The sequence below is a fragment of the Delphinus delphis genome, chromosome 16 (genome assembly GCF_949987515.2).
Source record: "Delphinus delphis chromosome 16, mDelDel1.2, whole genome shotgun sequence".
NCBI classification, from domain to species: Eukaryota; Metazoa; Chordata; class Mammalia; order Artiodactyla; family Delphinidae; genus Delphinus; species Delphinus delphis.
The window spans coordinates 5,691,737-5,713,585 of record NC_082698.1 but is presented as its reverse complement, the minus strand read 5'-3'; the positions used below and the strand labels follow the sequence as shown (position 1 = coordinate 5,713,585).

Below are 21,849 nucleotides of genomic sequence, written 5' to 3'. Positions count from 1 at the left end.
CCAGCCTCTATCAGGGCCCTGCACTTTTGTACTTGCCATTTTGTATGCTATTTCTTAAACAAGTTTGCCCAAATTATATAGGCTTTAGGCCTCAAAACACCTGAATCTGGGCTTCCCTGGTGGCGCAGTGGTTGAGAGTCCGCCTGCCGATGCAGGGGACACGGGTTCGTGCCCCGCTCCGGGAAGATCCCGCATGCCGCGGAGCGGCTGGGCCCGTGAGCCATGGCCGCTGAGCCTGCGCGTCCAGAGCTTGTGCTCCGCAGCGGGAGAGGCCACAACAGTGAGAGGCCTGCGTACCACAGAAAGAAAAAAAAAAAAAAAAAAAAACCACAAACAAACAAAACACCTGAATCTGCTCCAGCTTGCATAAGTGGTCTTGTCACAAAGCAGAATGAGTCCCAAAGCTTCCTCTTTTCAAATGCTTTAGTTGCTTCTTCATTAAACAGAAAGCTCACCCCTGTTAGCACAGCCCTCCAGACTGCCTGATCCACCTCCTGTTCACCCCTCCAAAGACCCCTCCTATCACTTCTCCCCTCCTCCGTATGATCAAGCCACACCGGGTCTCCTTTCAGCTCCCTGAATGCACCAGGCTCCTCCCTTCCTCAGAACCTTTGTACATCCTGCTTCCTCTTCCTGAAGCATCCCCGACCCTGGCGCCTGGCATAGCACACACTCCTTTTTAACCGTCCTGACCTGAAGTAGGTGTTCCTCCTTTTATCTCTCATCTCCTGGTCTCACTAATGTTGCTTGTTTGTCTGTTTCCTTGATTTTTGTCCATCTTGAACCTCTAGAATATAAATTTCAGGAGGGCAAGTTCCACTGATGTCAAGTTCAACACTGCATACTCAGCACCCATCACAGTTCCTGGCACAGAGTAAGTGCTCAGTAAAAGGGGGGCTGCCATTCTGATTCACAACCTCTACCTCCCAGGCCTTTGAGATCTCCAAACTTCCTTGATGGCAGGGACTTGAAGAGTGGATGATCAAAATCGAGGACTGGTGATGTAAACAGCACGACCTAAGGAGCAGATCCTTAGGTGATGAACCATCCTTAGGAGCATGGGTGCATCTTCCCAACTTGACGGGTCAAGGACCAAGCCACTGCAGAAGTGGCAAAAACAGACGGGGCAGGTGTTAAAGGGGGACGAGACACTGTCCGCATTTATGGAGCCATGGGTGCCCCAGGAGAGCTGGAAAACAGTGGCCCCAGGGAACAGAATTCCAAGACATATCAACTGGCAACATTCATACGGAAGAGATGAGATTGGAAGCCTTTAAGAGTGACCTTAAAGGATACCGTGACTCCAAAACCCAGAGACCTCACAGCTAATGAATGACTAATCAGACTCAGACCCAGATCCGCCTGACCTTGAGGTGTTGCCTTTCCAAGACCCTCTGCGTTGTCATGCAGCCATTGAACAGTTATTTATCGGGGCCTGTTCTCTGAGCCAGGCACTGGGGCTGCATTGACTCGGGGACACATGTGGTCCCTGGGCGTGTGTGGTTTCAGGTCCATGGGCAGCTGGCATCTATGAGGATTCACTGTGTGCCAGGCACAGATGCCGAAGATACGGCCCCAGTGTGTTCACCCCCATCACAGAACTCGGGGTAGAAAACATGACCCTCATCTTAGAGACGAGCAACCCAGCAACCGCATAAGTTAGGGACCGTTTCTGAAGCTCAATATTCTTATGTATCAAATGGACATATGTGTCCCTTCCTCTTGGAGTGGTTGTGAAAAGCCACACAAACCCTGCTCACGCCCAGCAGACTGGTAGGTGGACAGCATTAGGAGCTGCCCAGTTCTCCACCCCCTCGGACCCCACCCTTTCCAATGGGCTTTGCCGCTCCTTCTGTCAAGCGTGGGGTCTATTTTTCCACGTCTAGATTCCGAGTTCTGCCATGTGACTTACTTCAGCTTGAGCACGTGTTTCTGCACTTCTGTTTCCTGTTTCTGCTCTTGCCCCCAGCCTTCACCCCAGGTGACCTGGCTGAGTGGAGCTGTTGCCCCAGCTGACAGCCTGCCAACCCCAAACACACAAGCAGGCCCAGAAGAGACCAGAACCATCAGCCAAAGTCACCAACTTGAGGCTCCAGAGCTGAAGAAATTCTCATTCTAGGAGCCACTGAGTCTTGGGGATGGTGAGGTTTTCGGCATTACCATGGCAACAGATACATGAATTCCATTACTGTTGTTCATCCCTCGTCCCCCTCTGAGTCCTCTGACAAAGTGGCACTTCTGGATCTGCGTGGAGCCCCATCTGACTCTGAGGTCTGCTGCCACCATTCAGACGTTGCCCCTGCCTGCCGCCACCCACTTGCTACCACCCTGCCTGCGAGGTTGCAGCATCCAGGCTCCTGGGGCATTTTTCATCATCTCTCTGCTGATTTCCCAGAGACCCACAAGGCAGAAATTTTGCCGACAGGCAAGAAATGGTGTGAAGAGAGATGTAGGATGTTCCAGGGCCAGGAGAGGGCACGGCAGTGTCTGCCTGAGATGGGGCAGCACACAGGGCAAGGAGGTCACCAGACACCCACTGAAGTGCTTAGGAAGCCCAGGCCAGGGGCACAGGTCTGATCCATCCTGGGACAGGATGGGACAAAGCTGCAGGGATAAAAAGGAAGGCAGGCATGGGGATGGGCTGAGCTTGGTGACCCACTGGATGTGCCCATGGTTTCCTGGTGTGGCTGACGTGGAATCCACAGATCACAGACCACAGGTGGTCCTTCTGTCCACGTGCCCCACGGCAACTCACCATCTCTCTCCTTCCCCCAACACACAGCTCAAACAGGATGCTTCAGCAAAAGAAATATAGCCTGTGAGCACCTATACAGAAGGTTGATATCCTGAAAGCTAATTTTTAAATCAATGATTAGGATCAATCACTAGTCATCAGAGAAACGCAAATCAAAACCACAATGGGGTATCGCCTCACATCTGTTAGGATGGCTCTTATTTAAAAAAAAAAAAAAGGAAAAGACAACAAGTATTGGCAAGGATGCAGAGAAACTGAAACTTTTGAACTGTTATTGAGAATGCAAAATGGTGTAGCCACTATGGGCAACAATGTGCACGTTCCTCGGAAAATTAAAACTAAAGCTACCCTATGATCCAGCAATCCCACTTCTGGGTATGATCCAAAGAACTGAAACCAGGATCCTGAAGAGATATCAGTGCTCCTGCGTTCATTTCAGCATTATTCATAAGAGCCAATATGGGGAAACTATCTACATGTCCGTCAACAGATGAATGGATAAAGAAAAAGGTGGTCTGTACATACAATGGAATATTATTCAGCCCTAAAAAAGAAAGAAATCCTGCAATATATGACAACGTGGAAGAATCCTGAGGTCATTATGCTAAGTGAAATAAACCAATCACAGAAAGACAAATACTGCATGAGTCCACTTATATGAAGTTTCTAAAACGGTCAAATTCATAGAATCAGAGTCTGGAAGGGTGATGGCCATGGGCTGAGGGAGGGGAGCTGGGGAATTTCTAATCAACGGCATAAAACTTCAGTTAAGCGGGATGAATATGCCCTAGAGATCTACCGAACAACATTGTATCAACAGTCAACAACACTGCACTGAACACTTTAAAACATTTGTTACGAGGGTAGATCTCATGTTAAGTGTTTTTACCACAATAAAATTGTTTTAATCTTCAGGATTAGTGTTTTATACGTATTATAACTACTCCTCAGAACAACAGTCCAAGGGAGGTCTTATCATTCCCACTTTACCAGTTGTGAAGCTGAGGTCACTCACTCATCCCATGTCCAAGAATGAACAGTAAAAGAGTTGGCATTTTCCAAAGCCTCTTAGTTTCACCCCAGAACTTGGATTCCAAGCTTGTCTCGGAAGGCAGAAACATTATCCTTTGACCCCAATTTTAATTCATGCTCAGGCCATCCCCAGCTCAGAATCCACGTTCCCCCACCTGCTCATGTGCACAGCTTTCTGGAAGGGAGTCCCGCCCCCCCGCATGGCTGGCTCTCAAAGCCGCCCAGGAACCAGGCTTGGCCATCTTCCCCGGGCTGCCTGTCTCGATGTTCCATCGCCCTCATACAGGGTTCCTCAGTCCCATAAAAAGGACAAATCAAACTTAAGCACACGCCAGGCCTTAGAGAAAGCTCCATTTGGAGTTGAGTAAGTAGCTGGGGGCCTGCCAGGGCCGGTATGAAGGATCTAAGAGAAGCTCTGAGCTGAGGGTCATTAAAGGGAACCTATTCAATACCGGAAAAGGAAGGGAATTTTAAAAGCACCGTCCTATTATAGACTCTTGCTGCATCCCGTCTTCCAGTTAAAACCCAGAGCACATTTGCACCTCTTCTCCCTTCACGGGATGCCACAAGCAACAGCCCTCCGCCCGGAAGCACCTACAGCATCAGGTCCAGCCCTAAGGCACTAAGATAATCACGATCCTGAGAGCCATTAAGTGAAGAGGGATTTAAGAACTCCAGTGCAGATCAATGAGGAAAGCAGGTTAAAACGGACTGCCCGCAGCGATAAACCTGCTCATTCCACAGGGCTGCAGGTTAACTGTGTGACGTCTCAACATTCAAAGAGAAAACAATCCACTTCTATAGAAATGGTCTGTGCTCTCCTCCCAGGCCTCTGCCGACGATCGCTTTCGAATCAGGCTCCCACACACCAGCAGACTTCCAGAACATCTCAGGGGAGAGGGCCCACCTGGGCATGTGTGCCCACTGCCCGCCTTCAGCCAGAGCTCCTGTGTTTCTGTTTGACAAACTGGCTTCCCCTAAGATTCCATTTTCAGAAAGAGTTCCATTTAAAAAAACCCACATACACCACTTGGAAACTCAGCGCCCCCGTGGTCCAGGTAGTTTGTGAAGAACAGAAACTTCACAGCTGAAGCTCTTCAAATAAGATTCAGGAGCTCTGCCCTCGGCACAGAGGTCAGACAGCAGCGTTGTCAAATACCAGCCTAAGGGGAGAATGTTCTGGAAACGTTTATAAACAGAAGGGCTCCTCAGGTGCCAGCGCAGGCTCGTGACATGAAGCCAAGGCCCTTCAAAGAACAATGGCACCTTCGAACGAGGAGCAGATCTCACCTGCCTCCTGCTCGAACCCAGGAATATGGTTTGCACCAGGAGATGAGAGTCTGCCTTCCCTCTGAAGCTGGAAAGGGGTGTCGACCCTAATTTTCCTTTCCTGGCGATGATGCCCGCTCATAACGAGCTCTCTCTCAGCCAGGCAGGTCCTCCCTGCCTACTGCATTTCACCACCTGAGCTAAGCGCAAGCTGTCAGCCAGCGACCCCACCCAGAGAGAGAGAGAGAAGGAAGCAGTTTCAGTCATCTGTTCACAAATCAATGCTTTACAAGAATGAGCTTATGTTCCATATATATGTGTTAGCATACGGTATTTGTCTTTCTCGTTCTGACTTACTTCACTCTGTATGACAGACTCTAGGTCCATCCACCTCACTACAAATATCTCAATTTCGTTTCGTTTTATGGCTGAGTAATATTCCATTGTGTATATGTGCCACATCTTCTTTATCCATTCATCTGATGATGGACACTTAGGCTGCTTCCATGTCCTTGCTATTGTAAATAGAGGGGCAATGAACATTTTGGAACATGACTCTTTTTGAATTATGAAGAAACTAGGGGTAAGACGGGAATAAAGACACAGACCTACTAGAGAATCGACTTGAGGACACGGGGAGGGGGAAGGGCAAGCTGTGACAGAGAGAGTGGCATGGACATATATACACTATCAAACGTAAAACAGATAGCTAGTGGGAAGCAGCCGCATAGCACAGGGAAATCAGCTCGGTGGTTTGTGACCACCTAGAGGGGTGGGATAGGGAGGGTGGGAGGGAGGGAGATGCAAGAGGGAAGAGATATGGGAACATATGTATATGTATAACTGATTCACTTTGTCATAAAGCAGAAACTGACACACCATTGTAAAGCAATTATACTCCAATAAAGTAGTGGGGGATTTTCCAGCTATCTTTCTGTTATTGATTACTAGTTTAATTCCTTTGTGGTCTGAAAGCAGACATTGTATAATTTCTATTCTTTTTAATATGTTAAAGTATGTTTTATTGCCCAGAATGTTGTCTAATTTGGTGAATGTTTCATGTGAGCTTGAGAAGAATGTATTCTGTTGTTATTGAATGAAATATTCCATAGATGTGAATTAAATCTTGTTGATTACTTTAAAAAAAAAAAAAAAAACAATGAGCTTATGGCCAGCACTGGTATTTTTACCAAGACATAAAATAAGCGATGAGGGTAGACAGTTCTGTTTTGTTGGGAAGACGCTTTCGTCAGATCCTCGGGCCTTCTGCCTCCATCACATTACAGCTGCCAGATAAAAATTCCTTTTGTGCTGGAAAGCTCGACACTAACACGATCATGATATTAAAAACACAATAAGCTTCAACAATACATTTAATTCCATGTGTCGCTTTCAATTGCAAAAGCTACCCCCCCCCCAAAAAAATACCACTTTAGCTTTTAACCAAGTCTATTCTCTCCACGCCCTATTAACAATATTTCACCGAAACAAGCAGCATTCCACACAGCGGGGCCCACAAGCGTTTGGGAAAGTGCCTTCTATTTGCAGTCTTTCCCCAATAATATACAACCCTCGGAAGGAGTGTGTGACTTCCGACAATTATTCGTAAGTGTTATTTTTCTCTTGGGGGGCTCTTGATCTACAACTAACAATTAATAAGGAAGTAGAAACCAATAAACCTTTCTAATTTAAAGCAGCCTGAAGTCGCACCAATAACAATGTCTGAGCCCCATACAAGCGTCTGCACAGGCTGGGGTTCGTGGCTCTGGGGCCAGGCAACACTGGGAGGAGAGAGGGTGATGACGTCAGAGGAAGGAGACTGAGAAGATGGGGGTCAGGAGAGAGGGTGGGATCAATTCAGAGCGTGGAAGAAGAGAAAGCAGGAAGGGAACTAGACATAACGTCTCAGCATGGCACCTCAGAGTCCTTCCGATGTCAGCCACGGTGATGTGTCTGATTCCCTGTCCGCACAGCTCTCCAGGCTCTCCTTCCTGAAGCCAGCCAGCTCATCCCCCAAACAGGTGTTTACGGAGCACCTGGGCTTGGCATGGGGGCTGGCAAGCAAAATCTAAACTCTTGTGCAGCTTACAGTCTGGACGAGGGGACAGATATTCATCAAATACAAATAAACATCACGTGACTGTGACAAAGGCAGCAAAGGAGAGGAAGGTGGACTCCAGGTACCTGAGGTGGGGTTGGTCTTGAGATCAGGAATGGCTTCCCTAGGACGCACGGGCGAGGATCTGTAGGATGAGTCAAGGTCACTTAGGGAGAAGGGAATGAGTGGCATAGCTCAAGCCAGAGGACCAGCTCGTACAATATTAATACAAGGATCCCACAGCAGAAGGCTCATGGAGAGCACGAGTGGATTAGAGAGAGGAAGGTGGAGGTGGTGGAGCTCAGGGGCCAGGGCCCCCAGGGCCTTTGAGACCACAGCAAGAACTTTCTTTTTTTTTTTTTTTTTAATAAAATTCAACATCCATTTATGATCAAAACTCTCCAGAAAGTGGGCATAGAGGGAACATACCTCAACATTATAAAGGCCATATATGACAAACCCACAGCTAACATCATACTCAATGGTGAAAAACTGAAAGCATTTCCTCTAAGATCAGGAAAAAACAAGGATGCCCACTCTTGCCACTTTTATTCAACATAGTATTGGAAGTCCTAGCCACAGCAGTAAGAGAAGAAAAAGAAATAAAAGGTATCCAAATTGGAAAAGAAGAAGTAAAACTGTCACTGTTCGCAGATGACATGATACTATACATAGAAAATCCTAAAAATGCTATCAGAAAACTACTAGAGCTCATCAATGAATTCGGTAAATTCACAGGATACGAAATTAATACACAGAAGTCTGTTGCATGTTTATACACTAACAATGAACAATCAGAAAGCAAAATTAAGGAAATAATCCCATTTATCATCACATAAGAAAGAATAAAATACCTACGAATGAACCTACCTAAGGAGGCAAAAGACCCGTACTTTGACAACTATAAGATGCTGATGATGAAAGAAACTAAGAACTTTCTTTATTCTAAGAGCAACTGAAAGGAATGGAAAGATTTTTAAGTGGGGAGCAACATGGCCTCAACAGCTCATTCTGTCTATAGGTGGAGACTAGGCAGAAAGCATGGACTAGTGCAGGAGTCCAACCAACACGGCAGCAGGGATGGAGAGAAGAGGGTGGATCCCAGAGATGATTAGGAGGTAAATCACAAGAATGTAGTCAGGGATTGGATGTGGGAGTGTGAGAGACACAGAAAGACTCCTTGGGTTCCAGCTTGGCCGACCAGATGGATGGTGGTACCATCTCTGAGATGGGACAGCAATCCTGAGCTTAGAGAGACTGCACAGTGGATGAAGGGCTCATACCCTCTGGGGAGAAATGAATTGAAACTCATTCCCCCTTTCTAAGAATAGGACACAGTGGCCCTCAGGGACTGTCCCTGTCACGTCCACCCCAGCATCCGACTTCCTCGGATCTGGATGAGGTGGTTTTGCTCCTCAGTACACAGGAGGCGGTAACTAAGTGTCCATGCCTCTGAGAGGAAGCAGTTAAATCCACCTGGATGCAGTTCTCTCTAACACAAAGCTACACAACTGGATAATCTTCAGCTGAGCTCTTTGTTTAGTACATTATTTCACCAATTATTTTTAAAATGAGATTATGCACCAGGTGATGGGCAAAGATGAAGCTAGAGGCAGAAACTCGTATAGGGGGAAAAATTGCTTATTGCACTATTGATTGGTGATTGCAGCAAAACTGAGGGTCAAGACCCAGGCAGCCTCTAAGCAGAAGTCAGGAGAGGATGTGAGCAGAACGGTTATTCATCAGAGAACAAACAGGGACCATCACATGTCCCTGTGACAAAAGCAACTTGGTCTATTTTCTTTCCAATAATGTCCTATACAAGTTGGCATAACTGACCCAAACATGTCTATTTATGTCTTGCTCAGAAAGCAGGAATAAATGTCCTTTCTTCTCCGGGGACCAGGAGTTGGGCTGCTTTTTCCCACCTCCCTCTTGCAGAACAGGGTGGAGGCTGGGTGGATAAAGCAGAAAGGAGACGCTCAGTGGAAGGCTGTCCCTCTCAACAAAGGAAGCTGAGTCAGAGGACAGGTGCCTGTCATACAAAGCCCTTGAAAGAATCTTGGGAAAATCCAAAGACGAGGACATCCCTGGTGGAGCAGTGGTTAAGAATCTGCCCGCCAGTGTGGGGGACATGGGTTCAAGCCCTGGTCCGGGAAGATTCCACATGCCGCGGAGCAACTTAGCCTGTGCACCACAACTGCTGAGCCTGCACTCTAGAGCCCGTGAGCCACAACTACTGAGCCCGTGTGCCACAACAACTGAAGCCCACACACCTAGAGCCTGTGCTCCGCAACAAGAGAAGCCACCAAAATGAGAAGCCCACATACCACAACAAAAAGTAGTTCCCGCTCGATGCAACTAGAGAAAAGCCCACGTGCAGCAACAAAGACCCAGTGCAGCCAAAAATAAATTAATTAATTAAAAAAAAAATCCAGGACTTCCCTGGTGGCACAGTGGTTGCGAGTCCGCCTTCCGATGCAGGGGACACGAGTTCGTGCCCCGCTCCGGGAAGATCCCACATGCCGCGGAGCAGCTGGGCCCGTGAGCCATGGCCACTGAGCCTGCGCATCCGGAGCCTGTGCTCCGCAATGGGAGAGGCCGCAACAGTGAGAGGCCCGCGTACCGCAAAAAAAAAAAAAAAAAAAAAATCCAAAGACAAATGCTTTCCCTGTCAGGGTCTCAGCAGCCGTCACAGGATTCAATTCCCAGCCTGCTCTGTGCAGGTTGGATTCCTGGATGCAGTGGGCTCCACGTCAATCCTTCATACTAATAATGCCATTCAATCTAGTGAACAACTGGCCCAAGTTCATGGGCCAGTCCCTGAACTTGGGATCATGGAGATGAGTGGGACAAGGTCCCTGCTCTCCGAGCCCACAGTCTTTAAGGGGAAAAAACGGACAAATCTACAAAGGAAACAAGAAAACACTGGAAGAACTGATTGCTGAAAAAACAAAATGCTCTTGGGAGACTGGGGTGGGGCAGGTTGATTCAGGGAATTAATCTGAAAAAGGAAGGATTTTCTCAACAGAAATACATAGAAGTCAGTTTCAGGAGAGTCTCACCATGGCCAAGGAGAGACATAAGCAAGTGTTGAGCACAGGTGCTGCAAGGCTACCCAACTGGAGAAAAATCTAGAAGAATGGACTACAGTCAGGGGGGAAAGGAATGCTGGGCCAAGGAGTTTATACTTTGCTCTCTGAGGACTGATGTGATTTCTGACCAAAGAAATTGTTTTGATTAAAGACACTCTTAAAATATAATCATAATAATGGGCTTCCCTGGTGGCACAGTGGTTAAGAATCCGCCTGCCAATGCAGGGGACACGGGTTCGAGCCCTGACCTGGGAAGATCCCACATGCCGTGGAGCAACTAAGCCTGTGCGCCACAACTACTGAGCCTGCGCTTTAGAGCCCGCGAGCCACAACTAGTGAGCCTGCGTGCCACAACTACTGAAGCCCACGTGCCTAGAGCCCGTGTGCTCCGCAACAAGAGAAGCCACCACAATGAGAAACCCACGCACCACACTGAAGAGTAGCCCCCGCTCGCCACAACTAGAGAAAGCCTGCGCGCAGCAACGAAAACCCAAGACAGCCAAAAGTAAATATGTTAATTAATTAACTAATAATAATAATTTTTTTAAAAAGACACTCTTAAACATTGCTCAAGAGAGGAATCCTCCCCATGGGCAGGGAGGAATCTATAATAAGGCAGATAAGCACAGTGTGATCAAAACAGCTCTGTACAAAAAGTATCCACATCGTTCTACTCCAACAATTAGAGCCTTAATTTAAAAAACAGTTTTTTCAGGGAAAACAAACAGATAAACTTGGTGTCCCTCAAGTAGACTTATTTATGAAACAGAAACAGATTCACAGACATAGAAAACAAACTTATGGTTACCAAAGGGGTAAAGGGGATGGGGGAGGAATAAATTAAGAGTTTGGGATTAACAGATACACATTACTATGTATAAAATAGATAACCAACAAGAACCTACTGTATAGCACAGGGAACTATACTCAATACCTTGTAATAACCTATAATGGAAGAGAATATAAAAAAAGAGTATATATATTTATATATATGTATAACTGAATCACTTTACTGTACACCTGAAACTAAGGCAACAGTGTAAATCAACTATAGTTCGATTTAAATAAATAAATAAATAAAAGTTTGGTCCCTTCTATACCTCATTCGTAGAGAAACTGCATTACAAATAACTTCCAGAAGAGAAAAGAAACACAATTCACATCAGATCCAGGGTGGTTTTTAAGGTATAACAGAACAACCCTTCCTCAAAGCGTGGTCAACGGTCCGTGTTTTATTGGGGCAACTGACTGTCTGACTCTATGAAATAAAATTGAAACTATGATTATGACAGAAGCAAATCACTGTTCTTATAAAAGCTGGTATAAAGGCACAATTATCCTCAAGTTTTAAGTGGAAATACAATCACTTCATCCCACTCATCAATCAAAGACCCACCCTTCAAGAACTGCCATTTGTAAAGGTCGGGCTTAACTGATCAGGAGGGAGACAATTTCATGCTGTCCCACCTTCTTCTTTACCTGCGAATTACTAATTGAAACAGTGACCTTCGTCAATCCCCTTTATATACTTTTCCTACAAGTGATTTCCCCAGAAATGGCTTAAATGTGTGCCTGATTCTCCCAATCCTTTCTGAATCCTTAGAGCAAGCAGTCTCATAGGCAGACAGGTAGCATGGTGATGGGGAAACTGTAAACGGAATCGTTTTATAACACGGAGAATGGAAATTTGAAAGAGACTTCCTACCTCTCACCGATTTTGAAAACATATGTAAGTCTGGGCAGAAATAGTCATCCTAAAGGGCAGACTGCAGAAGCAAGAAGAATGACAATCCTGCAGACTGTGGAACAAAAACCACATTCATAGAAAGACAGACAAGATGAAAAGGCAGAGGGCCATGTACCAGATGAAGGAACAAGATGAAACCCCAGAAAAACAACTAAATGAAATGGAGGTTGGCAATCTTACAAAAAAAGAATTCAGAACAATGATAGTGAAGATGATCCAGGACCTCGAAAAAGAATGGAGGCAAAGACAGAGAAGATGCAAGAAATGTTTAACAAAGACCTAGAAGAATTAAAGAACAAACAAACAGAGATGAACAACACAATAACTGAAATGAAAAATACACTAGAAAGAATCAATAGCAGAATAACTGAGGCAGAAGAACTTATGATAAGTGACCTGGAAGACAGAATGGTGGAATTCACTGCTGTGGAACAGAATTAAGAAAAAAGAATAAAAAGAAATGAAGACAGTCTAAAAGACCTCTGGGACAACATTAAACAGAACAACATTCGCATCACAGGGGTCCCAGAAGGAGAACAGAGAAAGGACCCAAGAAAATATTTGAAGAGATTATAGTCAAAAACTTCCATAACATGGGAAAGGAAATAGCCACCCAAGTCCAGGAAGCGCAGAGTCCTATACAGGACAAACCCAAGGAGAAACACGCTGAGACACATAGTAATCAAATTGGCAAAAATTATGACAATGAAAAACTATTTAAAGCAGCAAGGGAAAAACAACAAATAACATACAAGGAAACTCCCATAAGGTTAACAGCTGACTTCTCAGCAGAAACTCTACAGGCCAGAAGGGAGTGGCATGATATACTTAAAGTGAGGAAAGGGAAAAACGTACAACCAAGATTATTCTACCCAGCAAGGATCTCATTCAGATTCAATGGAGAAATCAAAAGCCTTACAGACAAGCAAAAGCTAAGAGAATTCAGCACTACCAAACCAGCTCTATAGCAAATGCTAAAGGAACTTCTCTAAGTGGGAAACACAAGAGAAGAAAAGGACCTACAAAAACAAACCCAAAACAATTAAGAAACTGGTCATAGGAACATACACATCAATAATTACCTTAAACGTGAACCGATTAAATGCTCCAACCAAAAGACACAGGCTTCCTAAATGGATACAAAAACAAGACTCATATATATGCTGCCTACAAGGGACCCACTTCAGACCTAGGGACACATACAGACTGAAAGTGAGGGGATGGAAAAAGATATTCCAGGCAAATGGAAATCAAAAGAAAGCTGGAGTATTGATACTCATATCAGATAAAATAGACTTTAAAATAAAGAATGTTACAAGAGACAAGGAAGGACACTATGTAATGATCAAGGCATCAATCCAAGAAGAAGATACAATTATAAATATATATGCACCCAACATAGCAGCACCTCAATATATAAGGCAACTGCTAACAGCTCTAAAAGAGGAAATTGACAGTAACACAATAATAGGGGGGACTTTAACACCTCACTTACACCAATGGACAGATCATCCAAACAGAAAATTAATAATGAAACACAAACTTTAAATGACACAACAGACCAGATAGATTTAATTGATATTTATAGGACATTCCATCCAAAAAGAGCAGACTACACTTTCTTCTCAAGTGCACATGGAACATTCTCCAGGATAGATCACATCTTGGGTCACAAATCAAGCCTCAGTAAATTTAAGAAAATTGAAATCATATCAAGCATCTTTTCTGACCACAATGCTATGAGATTAGAAATCAATTACAGGGAAAAAAAACGTAAAAAACACAAACACATGGAGGCTAAATAATACGTTACTAAATAACCAAGAGATCACTGAAGAAATCAAAGAGGAAATCAAAAAATACCTAGAGACAAATGACAATGAAAACAAGACAATCCAAAACCTATGGGATGCAGCAAAAGCATTTCTAAGAGGGAAGTTTATAGCCATACAAGCCTATCTCAAGAAACAAGAAAAATCTCAAATAAACAATCTAACCTTACACCTAAAGGAACTAGAGAAAGAAGGACAAACAAAACCCAAAGTTAGCAGAAGGAAAGAAATCATAAAGAGCAGCGCAGAAATAAATGAAATAGAAACAAAGAAAACAATGGCAAAGATCAATAAAATGAAACGCTGGTTCTTTGAGAAGATAAACAAAATTGATAAACGATTAGTCAGACTCATCAAGAAAAAGAGGGAGAGGACTCAAATGAATAAAATTAGAAATGAAAATGGAGAAGTTACAACACACACCGCAGAAATACAAAGCATCCTAAGTGACTACTACAAGCAACTCTATGCCAATAAAATGGACAACCTGGAAGAAATGGACAGATTCTTAGAAAGGTATAACCTTCCAAGACAGAACCAGGAAGAAATAGAAAATATGAACAGACCAATCACAAGTAATGAAATTGAAACTGTGATTAAAAACCTTCCAACAAACAAAAGTCCAGGACCAGATGGCTTCACAGGTAAATTCTATCAAACAGTTAGAAAAGAGCTAACACCCACCCTTCTCAAACTCCTACAAAATATTGCAGAGAAAACTCCCAAACTCATTCTATGAGGCCACCATCACCCTGATACCAAAACCAGACAAAAAGACTACAAAAAAAAAAAAAAATTACAGACCAATATTACTGATGAATAGAGATGCAAAAATCCTCAACAAAATACTAGAAAACAGAATCCAACAACACATTAAAAGGATCATACACCATGATCAAGTGGGATTTATCCCAGGGATGCAAGGATTCTTCAATATACATAAATCAATGTGATATACCATATTAACAAACTGAAGAATGAAAACCAAATGATCATCTCAATAGATGCAGAAAAAGCTTTCAACAAAATTCAACACCCACTTATGATAACAACTCTCCAAAAAGTGGGCATAGAGGGAACCTACTTCAACATAATAAAGGCCATATACGACAAACCCACAGCAAACATCATTCTCACATTGAAAAACTGAAAGCATTGCCTCTAAGATCAGGAACAAGACAAGGATTTCCTCTCTCACCATTATTATTCAACATAGCTATGGAAGCCCTAGCCACGGCAGTCAGAGAAGAAAAAGAAATAAAAGGAATACAAACTGGAAAAGAAGAAGTAAAACTGTTACTGTTTGCAGATGGCATGATACTATACATAGAGAATCCTAAAGATGCCACCAGAAAACTACGAGAGCTAATCAATGAGTCTGGTAAAGTTGCAGGATACAAAATTAATGCACAGAAATCTCTTGCATTCCTATACACTAATGATGAAAAGTCTGAAAGAGAAATTAAGGAAACACTCCCATTTACCATTGCAACAAAATTAATAAAATACCTAGGAATAAACCTACCAAGGGAGACAAAAGACCTGTATGCAGAAAACTATAAGACACTGATGAAAGAAATTAAAGATGATACCAACAGATGGAGAGATATACCATGTTCTTGAATTGGAAGAATCAATATTGTGAAAATGACTCTACTACCCAAAGCAATCTACAGATTGAATGCAATCCCTATCAAATTACCAATGGCATTTTTTACAGAACTAGAACAAAGAATCTTAAAATTTGTATGGAGACACAAAAGACCCCAAATAGCCAAAGCAGTCTTGAGGGAAAAAAACGGAGCTAGAGGAATCAGACTCCCTGTCTTCAGACTATACTATGAAGCTACAGTAATCAAGACAGTATGGTACTGGCACAAAAACAGAAATACAGATCAATGGAACAGGATAGAAAGCCCAGAGATAAACCCATGCACCTATGGTCAACTAATCTATGACAAAGGAGGCAAGGATATACAATGGAGAAAAGACAGTCTGTTCAATAAGTGGTGCTGGGAAAACTGGACAGCTACATGTAAAAGAATGAAATTAGAACACTCCCTAACACCATACACAAAAATAAACTCAAAATGGATTCGAGACCTAAATATAAGGCTGGGCACTGTAAAACCCTTAGAGGAAAACATAGGAAGAACACTCTTTGATATAAATCACAGCAAGATCTTTTTTGATCCACCTCCTAGAGTAATGAAAATAAAAACAAAAATAAACAAATGGGACCTAATGAAACTTCAAAGCTTTTGCACAGCAAAGGAAACCATAAACAAGACAAAAAGACAACCATCAGAATGGGAGAAAATATTTGCAAAAGAATCATCAGAGAAAGGATTAATCTCCAAAGTATATAAACAGCTCATGCAGCTCAATATTAAAAAAACAAACAACCCAATCCCAAAATGGGCAGAAGACCTAAATAGACATTTCTCCAAAGAAGACATACAGATGGCCAAGAGGCACATGAAAAGCTGCTCAATATCACTAATTATTAGAGAAATGCAAGTCAAAACTACAATGAGTTATCACCTCACACCAGTTAGAATGGGCATCATCAGAAAATCTACAAACAACAAATGCTGGAGAGGGTGTGGAGAAAAGGGAACCCTCTTGCACTGTTGGTGGGAATGTAAATTGATACAGCCACTATGGAGAACAGTATGGAGGTTCCTTAAAAAACGAAAAATAGAATTACCATATGATCCAGCAATCCCACTACTGGGCATATACTCAGAGAAAACCATAATTCAAAAAGACACATGCACCTCGATGTTCATTGCAGCGCTATTTACAATAGCCAGGTCATGGAAGCAACCTAAATGCCCATCGACAGACGAATGGATAAAGAAGATGTGGCACATATATACAATGGAATATTACTCAGCCATAAAAAGGAACGAAATTGGGTCATTTGTAGAGATGTGGATGCATCTAGAGACTGTCATACAGAGTTAAGTAAGTCAGAAAGAGAAAAACAAATATCATATATTAACGCGTATATGTGGAACCTAGAAAATGGTACAGATGAACCGGTTTGCAGAGCAGAAATTGAGACACAGAAGTAGAGAAAAAAATGTATGGACACCAAGTGGGGAAAGCGGCAGTGGGGTGGGGGTGGGGTGTGATGAATTGGGAGATTGGGATTGACATGTATACACTGATGTGTATAAAATGGATGACTAATAAGAATAAATAAATAAATAAATAATAAACATAAAAAAAATAGTCATCCTTCCTACAATTTTTTTCTCCCTTAGTGTTAGGAGCCTATTAATCATAGTAAACTGAAATTTTACGCTGGCCAAGAGGTTTCAAAGGTCTGGACAAGAGGACAATTTTACCATAAGAAATCAACTCTCTGCCCTTCCCAGTTCTGGAATTTCCAATGACCGAGGCAGTGAATAGTTGCATTGGGCAAATGAAGGAAACAAAAATGAAAATTCAGAGCTGACGTTCACTTCAGATTCCCTGCATGAGCACTCGGAACTCCAACTGGACCAAATATCTCCGATGTAGCTTCTGTAACAGAGACTGCCACCCACATCACTGAGTTTTAGAGCCGCCCCCGGACACGGGCGAAGCCTAAACCACCGTTGTCTGAGACCTGAGGAAGTGGAGAGACTTTTCCAAAACTAAAGGACAAATTGAGGGCAAGGTCAACACTGGCACCGGACCTCAAGTTACAGCTCTTCCCACCCCATGCCCGTGGGTACCTTAGGCTTTGTAGCCCACTCTCTTCCCACTTCACACACTGGCTCCTGCACTCATCTCACCTGTTCTCCTCGTTTCTCACATCACCCACCTGTAAATGATGGTCACATCGAGATCGACAACCTGACCTTTCCCTGGATCTCAACACCAAATTTCCAGCTGCTTCACAGACATCTAGGACAGATGGTCCCTCAGATGCAGAGCATCCAAACCCCACAAATTCAGGGTGCCCCCACCAGCACCAGCCCTTGAATCCCGAATTTCCTTCCCCATGGATGGTAGCGCTATTCGCCCAGAAACATCTTTAACTCCTCCCTTATGCAACCGCTTGTAAATAATTTTGCCATTTCCCAGTGCTCCAACGGTCCCAGCATCCCCTGCCCCTGCCCTGGCCTAAACCCTATGTCATCGCCTTCCTAGAATATCACAATACAGTTGTCTTCCTAGAACACAGATCAGACCACATATTCCAGCAACTTAAAAATATTTAATGGGTCTCTGCCTACTCAGTACAGATTAAAAATAAAGAAGGTTATTCATTTCGGCTCAACACAATAGAAAAGCTTTCTAACAACTGCAGCTGTGTGAGCAAGTGATGAGCTGCCTTCAGATAGAGTGGGTCCCCTGGCCTTGGGGCTTACAGAGGCTTCCTCACTCCTGCGAGGGCAGGAGGTGGAGGGGTTTCAGACGTCAGGCATCAGGAAGAAACTGGACAAAGCGACCTCCATGGCCCCTCTCAAACTTGAGATTCCATGGGCCTACTTATGCCTTTGGGACATCAGCTTGGCCTGTGGACTCCTTCTGGGAGAACTGCCCTGTTAGCCAGGCACCCATGAGGTTGGATGCCCAGAAGCCAGGTTTCTAACTTCTGACCTTGCCTCCTAACCCGGGATGACTGACTCAGGATGGAGCCTGAGAAGGTTAACTGAAAGACATGGGCTGCAAGAGTCAGGCACAGATCCTGTTACCGCGGCTCTAAGTGAAGGGCCACACTCTTGCTACTGGGTCCCACGGAGCCCCCATGGTTCCTGTACTTTGTGCAACCCAGTGGCCTGTTCTCCTGCAAAGTTCACTGGTTTCCTTACAACCGTTTTTCTTTTGTCGTCAATAGTGTGTTTCTGGTCCTTGCAACCCCAAGCCTGACCTAAAACTCTGCTCTCTGGGTTTCCCAAAGCCCAGGGGGCTGAGAGAGATCTCATTCTTGCACTGAGCCCTCCTCAGGAGTGTGGGTACAGGAAGTCTAATTCCTGAACCAAACTTCCTTGTTCTTTCCTGAGGGAGCACGTTGGACCATAGAGAGTTCAAAGGACACAGGTGACAGCTCAGGCCAGTTTTCATAGAAGAGGTGTGACAGGTCTCCCTCCTGGACCAAACTTTAGTCAGACTCCTCTGAGCCCTCTTCCTGACCAGGCATCGTCTAGGCCTGCTGCCTTGGCCTGTCAGGCCCAAGAATCCCACTGAGTCCAGTTTTATTCAAATCCTGCTAAGCTGGTTTCACAAGAATCTCCCTGACCTGTGATATCTAATCAGGTTTTTCTCGGTAACTCTCCACCCGCTGCGTCGTTCACTCCCCCCATCAGCTGTAGGTCCCCAGATGCCTGCCGTACTCAGAGCTGAGCTCGGTGCTGCACTGGAATCTCTCCCCTACTGCAGCAGCTCAAATAAAACCTGTCTTGCAGCTTTCAACCAGTGTCCAGTGCAATTTCCCTTTAACAGGTGCGGATGACCTTGTGGGAAGATGCGGAGGCCATAAATGTCTCCTCAAGGAGTCAGCCCCCCACGGAAGCATGGTGCCCACACACGCACCGACTCCAACAGAGACCATTCTCGACCTGAGTCAGTCTCCTCTGAGAACTCTTTTCGACAAGGCCACGCTCTTGGGTTCTGTCCTTGGCCCGTGTAGCCCGATTTTAGCAAGAATCCTGCTGGGTCAATTTAGAGGAAATCCCCCGTCCTTGATATCTGATCAAATTCCTCATCCCCCACCTGTCAAGTCACTTTAGCCAAAATTCCCCTTACCCCTGATGTTTCCTCTTAGAAATCTTCCATCCACTGACCCCTTCCCCTGCTCCTTGGCTATAAACTCCCATTTTTCCTTGTATTTGGAGTTGAGTCCAATCTCTCTCCCCTCCCGTAAGACCCCACTGTTGCGTCCCTCTGAATCAAATCTGCCTTTTACCCTAACAAGTGTCGTGAATGATTCTTTAGCAACTCCTTGCCTTCAGCCTGAATACCCAAGTTTTAAGACTGCCTCAAAAGTGTTCTTCCAGAATGAGAACTTTGAAAATATAGATAGATCTCAAAGGAAAGAAAGAAATCCAGGGGATATGTGTGTTCCCGCTCACCCAGGGTTGCTTGGACACATTCCCTGCAGCTGCACCTTTAACCTCTGGTCTCAGGGCCACCATTAAACTGCTAACTACCACGTGAGCAGGCATCCCTGTCGGAAGAGCTGGAGGAGGCCCATCTTAGCTGACCTAGCCCTCAGGGAAAGAAGACAGACACATCCACATGAGGTCACCTGGGCCTGACTGTTCTCCCAGGCACCTCCGAGCGCCCCAAGGAAACGTGGCATTCTTCCCAAGGTCCCCAAACTCCCCGTGGGGTGCCGGTGGCCAGTGTGCTTCCTGAGCTGGCTGCCCACACTACCAGAAACTTCTATCTGTGGATTCATATTCTTACTACAAGCAATTTCTGGGCTAGGTTTTTAAAGGATCCACACTGAGAAGCTGCCACTACTAAAGAATAAGCTTATAAACCATGCTGTGGTGGTCCCACAAAGGATTAACTAGGAAAGGATTAACTAGGAAAGGATTAACTAGGAAAGGATTAACTAGGAAAGCTCCTTTCAAATGATATTTTTGTCTTGAGTTGACTGTTTCAATTAAGGAAAGGATTTCAGATCCCTGATACCTTTGATATAGGCAGGCAGGTGGTGAGGGGTAATGAAAAGAGAGGCTACAAATGTGTGTGTGTGTGTGTGTGTGTGTGTGTGTGTGTGTAATCACATACACACACACACTGATACCAACGCATCAGTCACATTTACAAACTTAAATTCAAATGGAGATTAAAAAATCGAATTTGCTATGTGAAAAACAATTCTTTCAGAATTTTTGCTACAGTCTCTGAATAGAAATATTCTATTAACCCAGCAATCTTATTACAAGACCGTCAGATTGACCTACACCCATGTGATTCTCTCATGAAAGGGGGTAAAAAAGCTTGGCTTCATGCCATCTACATTAACAAACTTAACAAAGTTAGGGACTGGAACCATTTCACCTAGCGTTTCTACAGTTGAGCGCCTACGAATTGAAGCTTCATAAAAAGTGATTTATGAACGCACAGATACCGTGCCTATATTTCAATTGCACTGGCTCCAGCTCTGAGAAGATTCCACATTTGTCCCTGCTCCACGCGGGCCTAACCCCCACGTGCTCGGCGATCTGGGGTAATCTTGGCTTCTGCAGGCATTACCTAAGGCAACCAATATTTCTTCTGCGTTGTTTGTTTTTTCAGAGACTACCAGCCTAAAGGCCTGTGTGTTTGGAAATTCAAATCAGCTTCAAATCTTGTCGGAGTCACTGAGCTCTCATTTCACGTTTGGGGGAAGACTAGTCTCCAAAGCACATTTTCACTGTTAATAAAAATAAAGGAGAGAGGGACTAAATAAAGGCTTGGAGGGAGTGCCACCCAGTCAGCGATGAGTTCTTTACCTGCATTTGAAAGACCCTCATTTCTTTCCCAGGCAGAGTGATCTTTGGGGGATGAGAAAAGCCGACTGTGGATCTGGAAGATAAATAGAAACCTTCCCAGTTTTATATTCTTATTTGCCAGATATATAATCTTCAGTAATGTGTGTTACTGGCTTTAAAAAAAAATCAAGAAATGTCCCTAGAATCTCTCCTTTCTCCTGAGAAAGGACTGCAGATTGTAATGAATATATTTATTTCCCTTTCTCCTGTGTTAACTCTGCCAATGAATAAAAGGTGGTTATCTTTTTCCTTTTTTTTTTTTTTTTCTGCTTGTGGCTTTTCTGGGTATTGGAGAAAAGTATTATTATTTTTATAGAAGTCTAGTTGATTTACAATATCGTGTTAGTTTCAGGTGCACAGCACAGTGATTCAGCTATGTGTGTGTGTGTGTGTGTGTGTGTGTGTGTGTGTATATACACATATATATACACACACAGACACACACACACACACACACACACACACACACTCATATCTATTCTTTTTCAGATTCTTTTCCCTTATAGGTTATTACAAAATACTGAGCAGAATTCCCTG

General features: G+C 44.2%; 1 protein-coding gene across 2 annotated transcripts in view; it reads right to left on the bottom strand.

Annotated features, from left to right (window-relative positions):
* Positions 1-21,849, bottom strand: part of C16H10orf90 (chromosome 16 C10orf90 homolog) — a 228,214-nt gene that overhangs the window by 182,639 nt on the left and 23,726 nt on the right. For both annotated transcript variants that reach the window (XM_060033518.1, XM_060033521.1), the window contains exon 2: positions 21,274-21,346. In XM_060033518.1, the coding sequence (XP_059889501.1) occupies positions 21,274-21,346 (73 nt within the window). The remainder of the gene's footprint in view (positions 1-21,273; positions 21,347-21,849) is intronic.